This window comes from Priapulus caudatus, unplaced genomic scaffold, assembly GCF_000485595.1.
Source record: "Priapulus caudatus unplaced genomic scaffold, Priapulus_caudatus-5.0.1 Scaffold179, whole genome shotgun sequence".
Classification (NCBI taxonomy): Eukaryota; Metazoa; Priapulida; class Priapulimorpha; order Priapulimorphida; family Priapulidae; genus Priapulus; species Priapulus caudatus.
The window spans coordinates 87,107-105,658 of record NW_014577240.1 but is presented as its reverse complement, the minus strand read 5'-3'; the positions used below and the strand labels follow the sequence as shown (position 1 = coordinate 105,658).

The following is an 18,552-nucleotide window of genomic DNA, read 5'->3' as shown; positions in this document are numbered from 1 at the left end:
CCAGGTTTCTTTGCTCATCCATTCCTTCTTTCCTTGTTTAACCTTGCCTAGCACTTCCTCGCAGGTAGTGGTGTACATCTCCTTGATTCGTCTCCAGTCTTCCTCCAATTCGAGGTCGGTGTTGCCACTGGCATCGGCATTGTACAACGTTTCGTATTTATTAGCCAATGCTATTACAAAGTCATTCTTTACTCGTTGGTCTCTCAGTTTGGCCGTACAATACTTCGTCCTTGTAGATCTAGGTTTCTTTACAACTTGCAGCTTCATCCTGATCTCAGAGATGTCTAGGTGGTGATCCGACTCTACATCTGCACTACGTTTCACTCTCGTATCCTGCAGTGCGCTTCTCAACCTTTTGCTGATGGCCACGTGATCGATTTGGTTTTCTGTCACTTCATCTGGGGATTCCCATATGAGCTTGTGTGACTTTTTGTGCTTGATAAGAGTCCCGCCAATTACAAGTCCATTTGATGCACAGAAATCACAGAATAGCTCTCCGTTCTTGTTGATGGTACCTTCCCCGTGCGCTCCCATAGTTAGTTCTCTGTCTCTGTTGTCTGGACCTACCTTGGCGTTCAGATCGCCCATAACCAAGGTGAGATCTCTTTTTTCGCATTGTTAAAGGTGGAGTGTAGTTGATAATAAAACTCTTATTTCTCATCCTCGTCGGCATCGTTTGTTGGAGCATAGACTTGGATGGTGGGGTTTTGACATCTAGACTCAAACCTAGCGGTAATTATACGATCAGATATCGGCTCCCACTAAACTCTTTACGGCTTGCTTGCTCAATAGCATTGCAACTCCGTTCTCGTGTGGTGCGCCATCGCCTGTTGTGCCAGAGTGGAGTACCGTTTCTCCAGTTACCAACTGAATCTTTCCAGTCCCGTTCCATCTAGATTCACTGACCCCTAGGATCGCAAGACCCAGTCTCTTAATTTCTCTCGCAACTTGATAAACTTTACCAGTTTGATACATAGTACGTAGATACCATGTTCCTATTCGTGTCCGTTGTTTAGGGGACAGTAGCTTCGGCCTTGTCGGCGTCATAAATTGTTCCCGTTGGTCCTAGCAAACCCATCACGGTACATGAATTTTACTATAATCGTAACCGAAAATAAGTTAATAATCTGTTAGTAATCTCATTACGACGAAAATACTTCACAGACGTCTAGCATTGTTTCCTTATACTTCACATTCTCTTCTACAGGCGGTTGTGTCCGGAGTGACGGAGCCAGACACAATCTACCTGCAGAGAAGTTTCTACGATAAGCTAAGCATTAAGGACAAGGTCCTGGGAAGCAAAAAGACGCAGATGGTCGTTGACAGTCGTAGGTGTATTACAGATAATAAAATATATGGGTCGTATACTCTAGGTTCTAATCTTGGGAGCTCTGACGGACAAACGATGGGGAACAGATCCGAATGCGACTGCCATATATACATGTGCACCAATAGGTTACCACACTAACGCTGTTAATATATATATATATATATATCAACGTTTAATATTGCAGAGGCTGGGGGAGTGAAAGAAATTGAGACGGCATATAGCAACGAATGCTGTCTAACTGATATAATTGCTATAGAACTTGGAAGGATTGGTATACTGGTAAGAACCCTACAGTGACGAATTTGTTCATATGCACGCATGTTAAAAAAATCACAACGACTGGTAACCAGAGCACACGCTTGCTCAAAGACACGCTCACGTATGACATAACCTACGCATGACGATGTATTGACGTGTAGCCTCCCAGCCGAGTTAAACGTCTTTAACCTTCATCATATCTTGGACTTTTTCTCACTAGGTAGAACATTCGTTCTCTGATCCGCGAGACATAGAATTCGCTGTGAAAGATGGTCAGATCTACCTTCTTCAGGCAAGACCAATCACCTTCCTCAATATTGAGTCCGATTACGAACTCATGCATGAGCAAGATGGCCCTGTCATCGCCGACCAAGATTTGTTTACAACGGCTAATGCTGGGTATGGTTATATCCACACAGTACGATTCAATGCAATCACACACACACATACACACACACACACACACACACACACACACACACACACACACATCTTTACACACTTTTTTCTGTTGGCATTTAATAGTTGTTCTGGATACTAATCACTAGGTTAGCTTTTCATATGTAGGATATGTGTGCCTATATCAGTTACACACCGTCATAATATTTTGTCCTTGCAGAGAAATGATGCCTCAAGCAATGACCCCCCTCACAGCGGACCACTTTCTACAAGCTCTGACAAGTCTTGTACATGTAAAACCCATCCCTCTATTCTAATCGTGCGTCTGTTGATTTAATCATAGGTGGTAATTAGTCCAGTCAATATATGAAAATGTTTGGCCTACTTGGAACAAATTGCAACAGAAGGCTTTATTGTTGGAATTTGTTGATTACACCTTGCTAAACTTCATATGCAAAATCAGCCAAAATCAGACCATGGGAAACTGGCTAATTAGCCTAAATTTAAAATGGCCGCCATTTCAAGTTTTATTTATATTTCAGTTAATGCACCAGGAATATTTTTGCCTATACCGCCAGGCGTCCTTCACGATGACGCAAGTAGGTGCCTGCTTCAGTGGTCACTTCATGCTCAATATGCTAAACGTAAGTCCTCATGCTGTGTATTGTACAGCGTCTATCGTCATGGATCTGGCCGTGTGTTAGAAGCGCGAGAAGCAAGCCCAATCATTCACTTTGCCAAGCATCCAACGGTCTAATCAGAATAAAAACTACACGCGAAATTCCAACTTATATTTCTAAACGATTTTCATGTAATTCGAGTGAACATTCACCATTAGGAAACTTGATTATAACTAGTTATAAAACAGTGGAAGGTTTATCTGTGTATTAATAAGTCATTTTCGTTTTAGGTCACACAGTTCTCAGTAGCGACTTAGCCAATTAGAGAGCGTTTTGTCTCAACACAATTAAGACTTACAAACATGCATAGAACACGATGAACATGAATTCCAACGTGCGTCTAATTGATCTGTTTCAATTACACTGCAGGGCCTTTATAACATGAACGAGTACACGGTTGGATTAGACACCGAGAAATCATGTGCATTCGCTGACACCATGATGTTTGGACGGTCATTTGGCCGTAAATATTTGCCTATAATTCGACAGCGCTATCACATGACTTACGTACCATTTTACAAGAAGATTCTTGGTAAATTGCGAGCGTACAGAGTAAGTAATTGTAACAGCGTAAAATTTCTACATAATAAATAACCAACGTTGATTTTCTCCAGTTATAATAATATATATAAGTTTATGAATTTCAAACTAATCGTCATTGCTCGAGCTAAAACCATGCCTTATTGATTCCCGGCGTGATAATGAGGCACCGTTTTATATTAATAATATGTTTAACTATGTAAACCATGGCTAGCCATAGCTATCCATGATTCGCCATGCTAGCCATAGCTATCCATGATTCGCCATGCTAGCCATGATGTAACAGTTTAGCTTAAATTCGCTGCGTAACGATTAAGCATCATGTTAATTCACAGGACCCACTCCGTGCGAAGAACATTGTTGAACGCGCGAAAATGGAAATGTCCAACATGCGCATAGACGTCACCCATACGGACGTGAACAGGATGTTCAATGAACTTGAGAAGGGCTTTCACCCTGCATTTGTCGTAAGTGCAAAACCATACCGCGTAATTCTTGTAAGTAATAAATGGATTATCGTGTCATTCCATGTTCTCGCTTCATGCGACTCCTATTAGGTGAATTTATTGTTTTTTTTAGCTTAGCTTAGAGAAGATAAGTAGCAATAGTTGGAGCGATGGTGCTATTAAAATTAGAGTAGTGTTATGCCCTTGCTCACACGTTTCGAGGTGATTTAAGATACAAGTAATATCCACGGTTGTAATCTCATTGCATTGGTGTACGTATAAATTGTATACGAATGTTAGTGGAGCAGTTAATGTGATGTAATCGTTCAGTTGGTGATACAAGCATGCAAATTGTCATGAGCAGTCTCTATGGGTCACTTGACAAGAAAACGGTTTTAGCCACTTAAAATTTCAAAATGGCGGCCATTTTCCAAGATGGCCGCCATCAGAATCTCTAAATTATACCTTTTCTAATAGAAATTGATTGGGTTTTCCGATTAAGGAGGTTTTGGTGACGTTTCTTATGTTTTAGACCATGCTGAAGCTAATGGTGTAAAAATAATCCACCTAAAATTCCAACATAACGTCCATTTTACATGATAGCCGCCAAACCGCTCAAGTTTCCAAAATAAACCACGCCACTTGGTAGTTAAAGTTCTCATCTTTTGTATATTTTATTAAGTCTATAAATGAGTATACTTAGCAGTTTGTAGAGACTCTTACTGTGCTATTTGGTTAATTAATGTTTATCAAGCTGTCCAAACGGTTAATAAAGAGGTCAGGTAAATCGCTTGACCCTAAGTCAACAAGGAAAATCTGTATAGGCTTCTTCGAAATATGTATCTTTGTAATGTAATAAAACCTCTGATCCCTATCCCCTGCCTTCATGCATGTGATGCAGTAAAGTGTCCTTTCTGATATCCGTTACATTGTGCCATTCTAGGCCTGGCAGGGGCAACTGCATAGACATGTGCAACTGAGCTCATAGCTGTAGCACTTGCACTTTCCAGAACATGCCTTGGTGCACCCACATTTGGTCAACTCCCGACAATTCTCCGCAATAGGTGCAAGAGGTGTCCAGAAGATTTTCCACTCGTCCTGTTTGATCCATCCCCAGTCTGATGGGCTAGGCAGTTGTGGCTGTCACATCAATGCCTGTCCCCACACGTGTCCGGCCTCATAAGAAGCACGTTTGGCATGCTCTTTGAGTGCTGCTTGAGTTGGTGGTATCGAGTCATATATATATGGTCTTTGCTTTTTGGCAAATAGATCAAGCCTTGCCTCGTTTACAGTTGTGACATCGCTGGACCTGTCATACATTAGCACCACAAATTTCTCCAGAGCTTGCAGGTCACTATCCTCCACCGCAGAGGGGCATTGGCTGAGTTTCGCAAATGTGCTCGATACCTCGTCACACAGTCTGTTTTCCAGGCAGACTTCTTTGCTTTGCCATGGAAAGCTGAGACAATATCACAGCCACTGAAGGCATGGTAGAAGAGGATACCACGTGTTTTCTCTGGTCCTATGGCCGAAACCACCTCTTGTATTGGAATCAATATCGTCTTCTCCTCTTTGCCGAAAGTCACCCCCCTTTTCTCAAGGCCAAGTTGCATCAAAGAGGGCATAACAGAAGTGGCTATAACTACAATGTCTGTGTCATTGGATTCGATCACCATGGATTTGTGTCCCTCATTTACTGCGTGCCGGGCATGTAGGAAAATACGCGTGTCGGCCTCGTCACAAATACTCGTGTTGCTACTCTCCTTCTGATTGCTTTTCCCCGTTTAGACCTTGCTTCAGACTTCAGACTGGACTGCCAGTAAACATCGAACACAATGTCCGTCCTCTTGTATGTATTGCTGTAGGTCTCTATTCTCGGCAGTATGTCATTTCTTGCACATTCGTCAAACGTCTTGGGTAAACGTGGCGGCAGTGTATTCACCATGGCTGATCCATCCACTATTAGAACATCTGATTCTGGCTTTTTCTCGGGCAATGTCACTTTGGCTTGTAGTATATCAAACAGCTGCGATTTGGTACACGGGCGGAGTTTCCCTCTATCACTGAGAGAGGCGGGAACTAATTGGTTCTCATGCATAAAGAATTCTTGCAAGTCACACTGCCTGTTCTGGCAGGAGATGAATAGTCGAGAAAATAGTCGGTAGCCATCCTTTAGTTCATTTATCTTGGAGTTTGTTCCGCTGACAGCTGGTTTATGCTTGAAGCAATCTGTGATATCTTCTTGATAGGCTTGTAGAAAGAGCACTGACCGTCGCTGCTCTGTAGATCTGTCATGAATGACCTGAACTGCTATTTGCTTCGTTGGTGATGTACTGCTATCAGCTCAGCTGCACTGGAGTCAGCAATGTCCTTTGTGTCCAAAACAAGCAGATCGTCTGATTCTTCCGTGAAAGGGTTGCGTATTTCCAGCATCACCAATGTGAGTCGTTTCACATTCTCAACAAATGTTTTTTGAGCAGCCTCTGTTTGTTCGTGGTGACGATTACCTTTCTTCACATCTTACGCTCCTGACACAGCTTCATAGATTGCAACCAGACGGCTCACCTCTACTGGACCTGCCACCTTCCATCTTCTCAGTGCTAATGGGTCCTCCGTCAGGCCGACTGCTCCCTCATCACATTTGATGACAACATTGTTTTGTTCATGAGCTTGATTAATTGCGACTGCAGAGAAATCTGTCTGACTTGTGAACCACAAAGTTTTTTTGTGAAACTTTCTAGCCACTTCTGGATGTTGCTCCTTAATGCACATCATGTCCCGAAAGTGGATTGGAAGCCATCGAACATAGTTAACGTCATTGTTAGCAAATAAGTATGGTATTAGTTTATACAGTGATTTACAGTACAGTCTGAAGTTATCTTCTCGAAATAATCGGATCAAAATGAGAATGGTCAGCTCTATTTTATAAATGAGAAACCAGAACTTGAATTGTATACTCTTCTGTTCCGTGCACCAGCTGTCAAAACTGATAGTATTGTTGTCAGGTGTCTCTTCCCTGTAGGCGTTGTATACATCTTTCATGAGCTCGTACAAACCGCATGCTGTAATCTGATGTGAACGGCGTGTTCTGTATACACTTGATGATGACAGAAACGAATCTGCAGTACCAGGCGAGGCTACACCAGCCGCAACAAGGGCACTAGTCCATCAGCTGTTGTTGAGTAGCGTTCCGATACATTTCAACATGTAGACCACCAAACATGATCACGAACTTGTCTTCTCCATAATGCTCCGGCCAGTGCCATTGGATCTGCTTAGCAAGGGCATATAGTGGCTGGTTAGCAGTTATTATTGGTGTTTGTCCTGGATTTAGGAATGCCACTGTATCCCTAACTTTATCTATGACATGCTTTATTGTCGCAACAGAATGGGCCTGGTCTCGGAGGAGGGAAAGCAGTGATGTAATGCTAACGTCAAAACCTTGGCTCCTTCTTTGGGATGCATGGTGGGCTGACCATGTTATGCTAGCAGAAGCGCCTACTTCTTGGGTTAGGCTGACCTTCTCCAACCACTCATACTCGGGGGTGTGAAATTTCTGCTGAATACGATGGGGTCTGGCAAAGGTAGGTTGGCTACAGGGCGGGGCTCTAGGTTTTCCTTATTGAAGAAAGCTGATCGGATGTTGAGAAGGATTCAGGAATCTCAGAAACTTTCTTTCCTCTGTTGTTTTGAAGTTGGAGTGATGGCCTTATCTCGCCTTCATTATCGGAGCTTGGATGTTGGAACATGGAAATACTTGTACTATGAAAGGATGTATTTGCCGTTGTTGCTGTGGGATTATGGTCAATCAATGTTGTCCATAGCAGGTGTAATACCGTCGAAAGACGGAGAAGTAAATATACAGCAATAAGCTATTGTTCTATTTTGGCATATAAGCCAGCTGTGTAAAGTTATAACGCTAAACTAGACAGTGGTAGAATTAGCCAATTACAGACAGTAACGTAGTACGAACTGGCCATAAACAATAGGTAGGCGTGTCTACCTATGTGAGTATATAACCGCGTGTTCGACTAGAGAGAGGAGATCGGAGAGAGAGTCAGAGATAGAGATTGCAATAGATACGAGATTGGTCAAAGCCGGCTACATTCAGCTATAACCTCGTAAGTTTGGTGATGTTACTCGCGCACCTCGACTGTACGCATTCGTCCTGATATAGGCGGATGCATAGTTAAGTCTGTACAATTAAAGAGATAACTGAATACGTACATCATAGTTTGTTATGTTCTTTATTATCTGCATTTAAATAGACGCTAGCGAGGATGTAATACACACACTCACACGTAACCACTATTACGATCATGGGTAGAAATAGACTACCTTATACAGGGGTAGTGAAAAGTCCCTTTTGCAGAATGGGTGGGCACACGTACAACCCCATCTACCACATACCACGGATTCCCTTAGCAATGCAGAAACCTCCAACACTCTGCCGTAGGAGATGCTAATGCCATTCTCATGAAGTATGTCAATGAGTTGTTGCTTTCGTGTCTTTGCAAACACCGCCATCCCGGTTAGGCAATTGCGCAATGGCTGGGCGTGGCGCAATGGCGCATTGGGCAATTAGCACAATGGTTGGCGGCTATCTTGGAAAATGGACGTTATGTTGGAATTTTAGGTGGATTATTTTTACACCATTGGCTTCAGCATGGAAACGACACCAAAACCTCCTTAATCAATTTCTATTAGAAAAAGTATAATTTGGAGATTCTGATGGCGGTCATCCTGGAAAATGGCCGCCATTTTGAAATTTCAAGTGGCTAGGACCGTTTTCTTGTCAAGTGACAATTTTCATGACAATTTTCATGCTTGTATCGCCAACTGAACGATATGCCTAAAAACACTTTTAACCGCTCCACTATGTAAACTATTTATATGTCAGGCATGGAACTACCATATAAGGACTTCCGGTACGTCTGCTATGTGGTCGAACATCATGCGAATGGTCCTCGAGCGAGACTCGTCCAGTAAGCGCATAGACGGTTCGAATAGATCTCTGACAATAAAACTACGTTAATGAACTTATATTATGACGATTATCGTTAATTGAACTTGTCTCGATTGATCTATCATCATCGAATTCGGCTATTCGAATTATAAGCTCGCTTCAAGTACGACGGTAGAGAGTAACGTTGGACCACTCTATCGTATATACATCATTCCGTAACCTTGCTGTATTGCTACTGCAAATAACGGGATCACCAGGACGCGAAGAATAAAACTGACTAAGTTTTCCCAGTATTATTTAACATGAATAAATGCCATGTTTTCCCTATTCTCGATATAGCTGGCATCATAGCTTCAATAGATGACATCATGGTGTCATTGGATGACATGTTATCTAATTCGGTTTTCGGCAAACGACATCGCGTTATCGTGTTATCGATAAGTGACGTCATGTTTTCTACAACTGACTGTGGGGTGCATATTTACCAGACGTGTCCAGCAGCTCAATGTCGGACGTCGCCATGCTGCTGTCGACGTGCCCGGATGTGCTCAGCGCCGACGTTCCTTCCGCTCTCCGCAGCATGGCGCGGGCTGTAATTAACAACGGGAGAGCCCCCTTCTTCCACTCACTGATGCCTGAGACAGCTGTGCAGTGGCTCCGATCAGATGCTAGTGGCGAACTCAAGCAGATGTTTGACCAGTTTATGAATGCGCACGGACACAGATGTGTGAGAGAGGTAAGGAATTATTTGACTGATAGATTTTCGTGTCGGACTAACTTTCATATTGTACTACACATTCCAGTGCATTTATTAATATAAAGAGTCGAATGTAGTATTTCAGAATCTATTACAAGGATAATTATTTTCTTAAACGTAAAACGATAACCAAACGAACATATAAGAAATTAGTAGGACCATGCTTCTCATACCTGTTTATTTGTGTTTGCCTAATTTTAATAGAAATCTACTAATCATCAATCCACTAAATTTAATTATTGGTATATGTCGTTATGTGTTATACAATATTTTAAGATGTCGTCAAAATAGTGATTTCTTTAGGCTGAACTTATGGAAAAGCCATGGAGAATGGAGCCAGAACAAGTCGTTAAGACAATACAGGTATATCGATGATGTATAGACATATGACTTTCGCATCAATACGTAATGTATTGACATTATATTTGCCTTAGTAGATAAAACGAGCAACATTCGTGTGCGTGTGTATACGGGCGTGCGTGCGGTCGGCGCAAGCGTGCGAAAGTTAACATACTGTGCATTATAATTGTCTAACGTATTGTACTAATGTTCTACTAACACTTATTCTACTCGTTCTATTAAAGGAAATGACAAAATCTCCGAGCCAGCTGACAGAAACAAAGAAGTACATGACCGAAGAAGAAGCACTTGTGAATATAAAAACACCGCTTGGTTTCATCCAGAGGTTCGACGGATTTTATTTCGTAAATAATTCTTTCCAGGGCATCACGTTCAACGTTTCATATGTCACGCCAGCCATGGCATGACAACCAACTTCACATTTACAAAAGTGCATTGCTTTTCAATTTAAGGAAAATAATTCACTTCCTACTGCCGAGGGCTAGACAAGCTGTCAGTTACAGAGAAGCGACAAAGGGCACTGCCATCAAAGGCACGGACAACATGAGACAAGGCTATCGCAGATTGGCTGAGCTGCTCGAACAGGAAGTAAATATGTCATATAATTAACTCTTGCAACGCGTTTTTAAGCCTAAGAAAGATTTGCGCCAGGTAGATGCAAACTAGAAAATGATCTTTAAACTATAATAAAAGTTATTATTATAAGAGTTATAATTATTAAGAGTTAAGTTATTATAATAAGTATAATATTATATATATATATACTACTGCGAACGCTTTCCGACCATAGCAGTCATTGCGCCCACTACTCCTAGCCTCCAGAGCTCACGATCATTTGCCAGTAGACGTACGTTGTTCCACACGTCACCACTAATAGGGAAATTTAGTCTCTCAAGATCTTCCTTCACCACATCGAACCAGGTTGTTTTTGATCGTCCGGGATCCCTTCGCAAAGGTCGAAAATACTCAGCCATTGCTTTCTGAGCTGGAGCTGTTGGTGGCAGTTTCATCGCATGGCCCAGCCATCGGAGTCTCCTAATTTTAATGGTAGCGCTCCATGGGATGGTGTGGATCTTCTTATAGAGTATCTCATTTCTGACCTTGTCCAGTAATTTTATATGTAGAATCTTCCGCAGGAAACGTCTTTGGATGACATCGACTCTGTTCTCCAGATGTGCCGTGAGCACCCATAGCTCACTGTTATAAAGAAAGACCCTGGAGACGAAAGCTTTAAAAATACCAAGTTTAATTTCCAGAGATATGTAGCTATATAAGAGAATATTTTTCAGTTGGTTGAAAACGTCGGTAGCTAGGATCTTTCTGTGTTAATTTTCGATCAAAAATATTTGCACATTTTCCAATCATCAGGGCCGTTTTTTCTGATTAGGTACCGTGATATTCTAAATAGAACGTGATATTCTGTTTTCCCTTTATTGGTTTCTAGGTTGGCTCTCTGTAGTTTAGCTGGTATTTGATTTTTGATGGTGTTGACGGTGTTGGAGTTAGTGGTTATCTATCCATATATATATATATATATATATATATATATATATATATAATAATTATTATATTATATAATTATTATAATAAGTATTATAAGTTATAAGAGTTCGAGGATGTGAGCGTGACCGGCCACCGATGAAACGACGATAATATTAATGATATAAAATTAGTGCGGATCTAAGTTGTTATTTGCAGCGCAGGTTTTCGCGATGATAGTTCCCGACGTCATGTGTAACGCTTGAGACGAGTAAAGGGTGTTCATTTTGCTAGGGTCGTCTACCTGACAGAGAGCTGATCTTCTTCTTCACGCACAGCGAGATTCGCAAGCTGATCGCGACTCGGTCGGCCAAACTCATCAACAAGTAACGTGATTTGCATCTTGTTTCTTTCATACTGAATATGCTTAGAGCAAATGCAATATTATTAGCCGAATCGACATTGTTTACATGTGAAACGTATGTAAACGAGCATAAGGTGCACATCTTAGCTGTTAAATAATATCTACTTTTACTGCAGGGCAATGCGTAGGAGAAAGCTGATGCCGACATTGATGGCTATGCAGTTTCCAATGGTCAGCGGTGGCTTACCTGAACCAGTAAGATGTATCTTATCAAATAGCATAATATATGAAATCGACTATAATTATCAATCACCGTAGTGATGGATTCCGTATATTCGCATGATATTGCAATCAAATACAGTAAAAACCCGCGTATAATAACCATTAGTTAGCCTAAAAAGATCCTTATATAATTGGTGTTTACTGGGAAATTAGGCTATTTAGGTTCTTAAATAGGTTCTTATTTTCTTAAGAAAAAATGGTGCTTGTTGCTGGTAGAATATTGGTGCGGTTCATTGTTTATATAAAATATGCATAAATGCATAATGCCTAAAATATGCATAATGTCTAAATGACTGTAATCTAGACAAATACAAACCTTATTCTAGGTTATCCTATTTCATTTTTGTTTTAGTTGATTTATGAATTTTCAAGTGTTAACTGAATTTTATCAACTACGAACCTGTTTTAAAAATTTAAATTTTAGGCTAACAGGTTCTTAATCACTATAGGTTCTTATACGCGGGTTTTTGCTGTATCATCCTTATTAAGAAAATACATGAAGGAATATGGGTTGCTAGGATTTGTAGTGACGCTATCTTATGTAAATCCTATGTAACGTGTAGCCTACAAATTTGCAGATAACCATGCATGGGTTGTACTTATTTTTACTTTATGAGTTTAACGGAAGCTGCATCATTTCTATGACGGGAGGTCATAAACTCTTAACATAGAAGAATGTGATGTAAATTGTGAGAACGTCACTCAATGATGCTGGCCATGCATGCAAAATTACATGTTTACAGATCGAGGACGAGTTTAATGAAGAGGATGCATTAATCACAGTGAAACTCTCAGGTTCGCATATATATATATATATATATATCTCCCTAATTTGCCGATGCATTCGATGTAACAAAACGCTCGACACAAACACAATCGCCATTAATTCGAAACTCTTGCGTGGCGCCCAGACGCAGGAGATTCGTGACGTGAACACAATGCGTTATAATAACAATGCGTCGCGCAAGCAATAGTGCCCGCTCAGGCGGGCACTATTGCTTCATAGTACCTGCGACGTTATCCAATGAGATTTCAACGATTTATCACGTGATGCACTAATCTTAATTAACTTGAAGTAAATTTGCCAAACACGTTATGGTAATAGGTTAATATTTTGATTAGTAATCTTGATTCATGCATGCTACACGGTGGCTTCGTGCTCGTGATTGCTTATTATCTGTGTTATTTTTCATTATCTGTATACTGTTTACTTAATATTAAATATTTGTATTACAATGCCCTAGAATCCGTCCAAAAATCAGATGCTGTAAAATTTAACGTGTAGGCCTATACTTGTGACGGTATATAAACCCGTATTTTACATCCCGTAGGCATGCCAGTAAGCCACGGCGTCGTGAGGGCGAAATGTCGCGTCGTGAAATCATTAGAGGATGCTGCCAGCATTCAGGTATACCCTCTATAGTCCAGTCGCACTCATGAATTAATATATGAATTACCCATATTTATCTATCGTGTCATTATTGCACGCGACTGAGTAAATATCATGTTTAAAAACACCACATATATGTCATAGTCGATATTGAGTGAGACGGTTTCCATTTTTGTGTTAATAATTATAGTTAATGATTTGTAATTAATAATATTGCTGATATTATTATTATTGTTATTATTATTAGTAGTATTAGTATTAGTAGTAGTAGGCCTATTAGTATTAGTATTAGGAGTAGTAGGCCTATTAGTATTTGTATTATGATTTGGACATTTTTTGTTCCTAAGCACGGCGAGATATTAATCGTACCGTACACGGACATCGGTTGGTCTCCTTACTTTCCGCTCATCTCCGGCTTGTGCACGGAACTAGGTGGACTGCTTTCACATGGTGGGCGCAGTTTTTTTAATAGCAATTTATTTCGTATGAATTCCCATGTGTTGGGATTAAGGCGAGTCATACAATACAACGCGATTCCTAATATTTTACCACACCTGTGTAATATATAAGAGAAGCACTAATATGAACGGCCCAATAAATTTAATTAAGCGAGACATTTAACTCATTTGCCTACAAGTCGAATTTCGTGTACGTTTACAGGAGCAGTGGTAGCACGGGAATATGGACTACCATGTCTGGTATCTGCCGAAAAAGCTACGATCGTCTTTACCACAGGTTGGTATTATTAGCAGTATATTAAGTAATCATTCATCCGTGGTAAGTGTTAAGTTTTTCGGCAGTAAGACTTATAGTGGCTTGGCAAAACGCTGTCGCTTGCCTGCGATTGTTACTCTATTGTTCGATGTGTTAATAAATGTCATACAATATTGTTTTAAGTTGTTAGGAATTATTAAATGAATAGTATTATCAAATAGCACACGTCTTTACAGTATACAACATAATAAATGTAATGTAGACAATATTAAAAGTATGTAACCACGCCCACAATTACCTAAATACAGTCGTGACTGATATAGCTTATTTCTACACAGGTGAGGAGGTAATACTTGACGGAACCCTAGGTACTATAGCAAAGGTGTCGCATAAAACACACAGCGACACGGTGGCGAGTCCAAATACAGAAATAAAGATGACCGCTGATGGAGCAAAGTCAATTTCTTTAGACATTGTGGATAAAGACAACACGGTCGTGTTTGAAGAGAGAGGTAATGAAGAAACAGAAAGGTCAGCGATAACAAAGAATGACGTTGTCGGCGTACCTGATGAAATTAAACCTCACACGAGTGAAGTTAAACGCAGGAACATCAATAATAACGGAGTTAATGAAGAACCTAGTAACACACCAACAGCAGAGGATACACTAGTAGCAGAGACCACACAAAAGCTGGATACAACACCGACAGTAGAGACAACACCAGAAGTAGAAACAACGCCAACAATAAAGACAGGGCAGAGACAGGAGCAATGACAAAGAACACATCAACACTAGGTACAACATCAACAGCAAAGACCATACCAATATTAGATGCAACATCAACAGTAGAGACATCATCAGAAGTAGAGACAACATTAATTGTAGAAGCAACACCCACAGTAGAAGTAACAGCAAAAGCAAAAATCACACTAACACTAGATACAACATCATCACCAGAGACAACGCCAACAATAGAGATAACACCAACAATAGAGACAACACCAACAATAGCGACAATTCCAATAGTTAAGACACCACCAGAAGTAGAGCCAACACCAGAAGTTAAGACAACACCAGAAGTAGAGACAACACCAGAAGTCAAGACAACACCAGAAGTAGAGCCAACACCAGATGTAGAGACAACACCAGAAGTAGAGACAACACCAGAAGTAGAGACAACACCAGAAGTAGAGAAAACACCAGAAGTTAAGACAACACGAGAAGTTAAGACACCACCAGAAGTAGAGACAACACCAGAAGAAGCGACAACACCAGAAGAAGAGACAATACCAACAATAGCGACAACATCAATAGTAGAGACAGAGAGAAGTGGTCGCGACTATTACACGCGCAGCAGCCGTAGCACCGATAATAGTATAGCTGTTAATGAAGATACAGATACAACACAAATAGCAGACGCAGAGCCAAATGCCGGGCCTAGAGACACCGGACCAGAGAAGGGCAACTCTGATAGCAGTACCGTTAACAATGGATCTGGTAGTGGAAACAGTACAGCAGAAAATAGTTACGAAAATCCCGTCGCCAGAACAACAGCGATTAACAAGCCCCCGTTAACTGGATGAAGTGAGGCGACAACTACCGGAAGGAGTAACGTCGCTCACAATACCAGCCCGGTAAAAATAATGAAGAAGATTGACATGTTCGTAGACTTCGACAAGATATGTGTACCAGAAAGCTACAGCAGTGAGGGTGCAGACAATAACGCTCAAGCTAGTCTCAAAAAGAGAGCAACGATGCGTCGCTAGATGGCGCAGTGACGGCTAGCAGGCACGCCGCTGATGGCGCGTTTCTAGGCAACGCCGTCGACGACCATACGGTGATTAACGAAACGGAAAGCAACGCCTAAGATGAAAATTGTGTAGCTTTCTTCATTTGCGTTGACATAATTGTGTTATCACAAACTTCAAAAAGTGAAACATCTAATTATCTAGCAAGTGAATTTTAGTGTCGTTATGTGAGGAAACTCACATCTATCACTCGCTATCTCATATTGACATCATACTATAATAATATATCAATATTGTTGTGATGTTCGACCCTCATTCATTAATTAACTTACAGTTATAATGGTCCACAACTTCACATTCTTTTATATACAAACTAGAAAATTGTAATAATATTTAAGCGATCGTCTAGCCTTTCACGTGATTTCTCAAATATCGTGATTAAAGACAGAATTACGGTTTCCGCCAATAAAATCAATGGTGTGTTTCATTTAATCTCTGCGTATTGATTTGTTATGTTTGTTCTGAATATTTGGAACATAGGGGGCCTACCATTCATTCGCCAGATGCGGTCATTAAACATCCTTTACAGAATGGCAGAAAAAATGACACAAGCCGTTTCAAAGAGTTAATGCAGAAAAAAATTATAGGATGCATATACGTATACGGCGCTTGTTCGCCTACATTAAGTCCAAATTCAGCATTCCGACACTATATTCGTTCCATACAAAATCCGCGTAGGCCTACAGTGTGTTGCCATGTTTTAGTTCATGTTATATTCATCATGGATACGACATGCCATTGCGTTAAATCTGTCAAAGTGTTCGCCAAAGTAATAGCGTAGATGTCACTTCACTGGTCACGTCACTAGTTGACACTCATGTTGATAGTTGATCATGAGGAATCAATTTCAATGCACTACAATCTCAGCCAGATCCATATTGTAGTGGCTTCCTTCTTGTCACAGTTCTGATTTGTGTTATCACACAAGACCCTATAGGACAGATTGTAAGAGGAGGGAGAGAGAAAGAGCAAGAGAGAGAGCGAGAGCGAGAGAGAGAGAGAGAGAGAGAGAGAGAGAGAGAGAGAGAGAAAGAAAGAGAGAAATGCCAAACGCACATTTCGAGAAATGATCCACATGCTATCTAAAACCAGTGGGATGCGATTTTTTCTATAATTTTGAACTTATAAATGAACATTTTTTAACGTTTTTAGAAAGGAATGCTGTAAAATGCAAGGTAATTATATTGATACATTGTAATATAACTCATATGACGCACATAAACTGCTTAAGGTAAATAAGATAACATAGTTTATATGCTCTTGAACAGTTCACAGAAATTTTCACAGAATTAAGTTTCACAGAATATTATCGAACATGAATCAGCCCATGCCCTTGCTGAGTGTTTTCGAAAGTTACTGCGATTGATGCAGCGCTACGCATGATCGCTGTCTGCTGACTAATTCACATGTTTACTGTCACGTCAGCCAGGAACCCCTATAATAAGCCAGTTTGTAGTTAGCCAAGGAGTTGTGTGACGTCACAGGTCACCGGGTCATTTGTGACAAAAATCGATGAAATCTCGAGTGCGGCGTGCGCTCTCGGTTCAGTAAATATATTATGTACATGTATTCTGTGTACGTGCACACGCACGCACGCACGCACGCACGTATACGTGCACAAGCACGCACACACGCACGTGTACGTGCACACGCACACACGCACGTGTACGTGCACACGCACGCGCGCACGTGTACGTGCACACGCACGCGCGCACGTGTACGTGCACACGCACGCGCACACGTGTACGCGTACACGCGCGCACGTGTACGTGCACACGCACACGCGCACGTGTACGTGCACATGCACGCACGCACGCATGTGCACGTGCACACCCACGTACGCACGCACGCACACACGCACGCACGCACGTGTACGTGCACACGCGAAGACTGTAGCATTACAACGACACAGATGCATTCGTATGTGTACTGTGCGGTCGAAATACGAAATATTTTGTCACAAATGACCTGACTCGGAAGAATTCGTGGCAAGGTTCGCGCATGCGCAGACTCTAACTACGAACTGGCTTATTATTGCAGATACATTTATTTTGCATTGCAAGCTAGTAACTCTATATTTAAAATGTATTATTTGCAGTTATTTATTTAAGGAATACTTGAGTCTTGGCTCTAGGGTTATTTTCAGTTGATTTAGGTTAAAATTACGCTTCATAAAATGTTTTATGGTTCAATATTTATTAAAAATATTAAAAAAAAATGTTTTACAACTGACGGCTATACCGTTGCTTATAACGACGGTGGCGCCAGTGGCAGCGCACCCACTGAAAAGGAGCGCAAAGCAACGCTTCGGCTGCCGGCTACAGGCACAGGCTACAGCAGAGTCTACAGGTACCACGCTGGCAAATCAACCAATGAGTGCTGGGACAGGGTCAGAATGAGATCGTATTTGAGTGTATGCGTGCGCTTGAATGTTGTATTTCTCATTAGAAAGGGTTAGAACTCTTTGCAATTGTTAATGAATTTTGCACAGGGGAGAGATAGTGAACCGCTAGGGGACGGCTCTGATTGGCTAATTTTGTCTTTTATTTATTTTATTTTTAATTATTTTTGGCTAATTTTGTTTAATTTTAGAATTAGGGATAAGGAATTAGGGTTAGGGTTAGGGTTAGGATTAGGGTTAAGGTTAGGGCTAGGGTTAGGGTTAACTGATTTCTATATCCACAACTTATTTCTATATTCATTATCTCTCCCCTGAAACCTGCTATAATTGTTAATTTCAGAAACTAGAATCTTTTCTGAATCCGACAGTGTAAACGT

General features: G+C 41.0%; 2 protein-coding genes across 5 annotated transcripts in view; both read left to right on the top strand.

The window, feature by feature from the left end:
- Positions 1-14,956, top strand: part of LOC106806793 (putative phosphoenolpyruvate synthase) — a 20,878-nt gene extending 5,922 nt beyond the window's left edge. Inside the window, exons 9-27 of one of the 4 annotated variants that reach the window (XM_014808873.1) lie at positions 1,208-1,328; positions 1,515-1,609; positions 1,809-1,987; positions 2,208-2,280; positions 2,530-2,586; positions 3,037-3,219; positions 3,543-3,674; positions 8,554-8,653; positions 9,108-9,355; positions 9,680-9,739; positions 9,961-10,061; positions 10,189-10,324; positions 11,510-11,601; positions 11,756-11,834; positions 12,605-12,656; positions 13,193-13,269; positions 13,599-13,701; positions 13,912-13,986; positions 14,304-14,956. In XM_014808873.1, coding sequence (XP_014664359.1) covers positions 1,208-1,328; positions 1,515-1,609; positions 1,809-1,987; positions 2,208-2,280; positions 2,530-2,586; positions 3,037-3,219; positions 3,543-3,674; positions 8,554-8,653; positions 9,108-9,355; positions 9,680-9,739; positions 9,961-10,061; positions 10,189-10,324; positions 11,510-11,601; positions 11,756-11,834; positions 12,605-12,656; positions 13,193-13,269; positions 13,599-13,701; positions 13,912-13,986; positions 14,304-14,740 — 2,400 coding nt within the window. In that variant the 3' untranslated portion in view covers positions 14,741-14,956. Of the gene's footprint in view, positions 1-1,207; positions 1,329-1,514; positions 1,610-1,808; positions 1,988-2,207; positions 2,281-2,529; positions 2,632-3,036; positions 3,220-3,542; positions 3,675-8,553; positions 8,654-9,107; positions 9,356-9,679; positions 9,740-9,960; positions 10,062-10,188; positions 10,325-11,509; positions 11,602-11,755; positions 11,835-12,604; positions 12,657-13,192; positions 13,270-13,598; positions 13,702-13,911; positions 13,987-14,303 lie in introns of all 4 variants that reach the window. The other 3 variants (XM_014808872.1, XM_014808871.1, XR_001393586.1) reach the window with 3 other exon arrangements.
- On the top strand, positions 14,798-15,549 carry LOC106806777 (integumentary mucin A.1-like). Its single transcript, XM_014808846.1, has 3 exons — positions 14,798-14,811; positions 14,852-14,871; positions 14,906-15,549. Exons 1-3 carry the CDS (start codon positions 14,798-14,800, stop codon positions 15,547-15,549), a joined length of 678 nt encoding a protein of 225 aa, XP_014664332.1.
- Positions 15,550-18,552: the final 3,003 nt, after the last annotated feature.

Bases quoted from the DNA above. Each gene is read 5' to 3' on its own strand.
- LOC106806777 (XM_014808846.1), top strand. The intron at 14,872-14,905 runs GTAACAGCAAAA...CACTAACACTAG, and splicing joins AAGCAACACCCACAGTAGAA to ATACAACATCATCACCAGAG.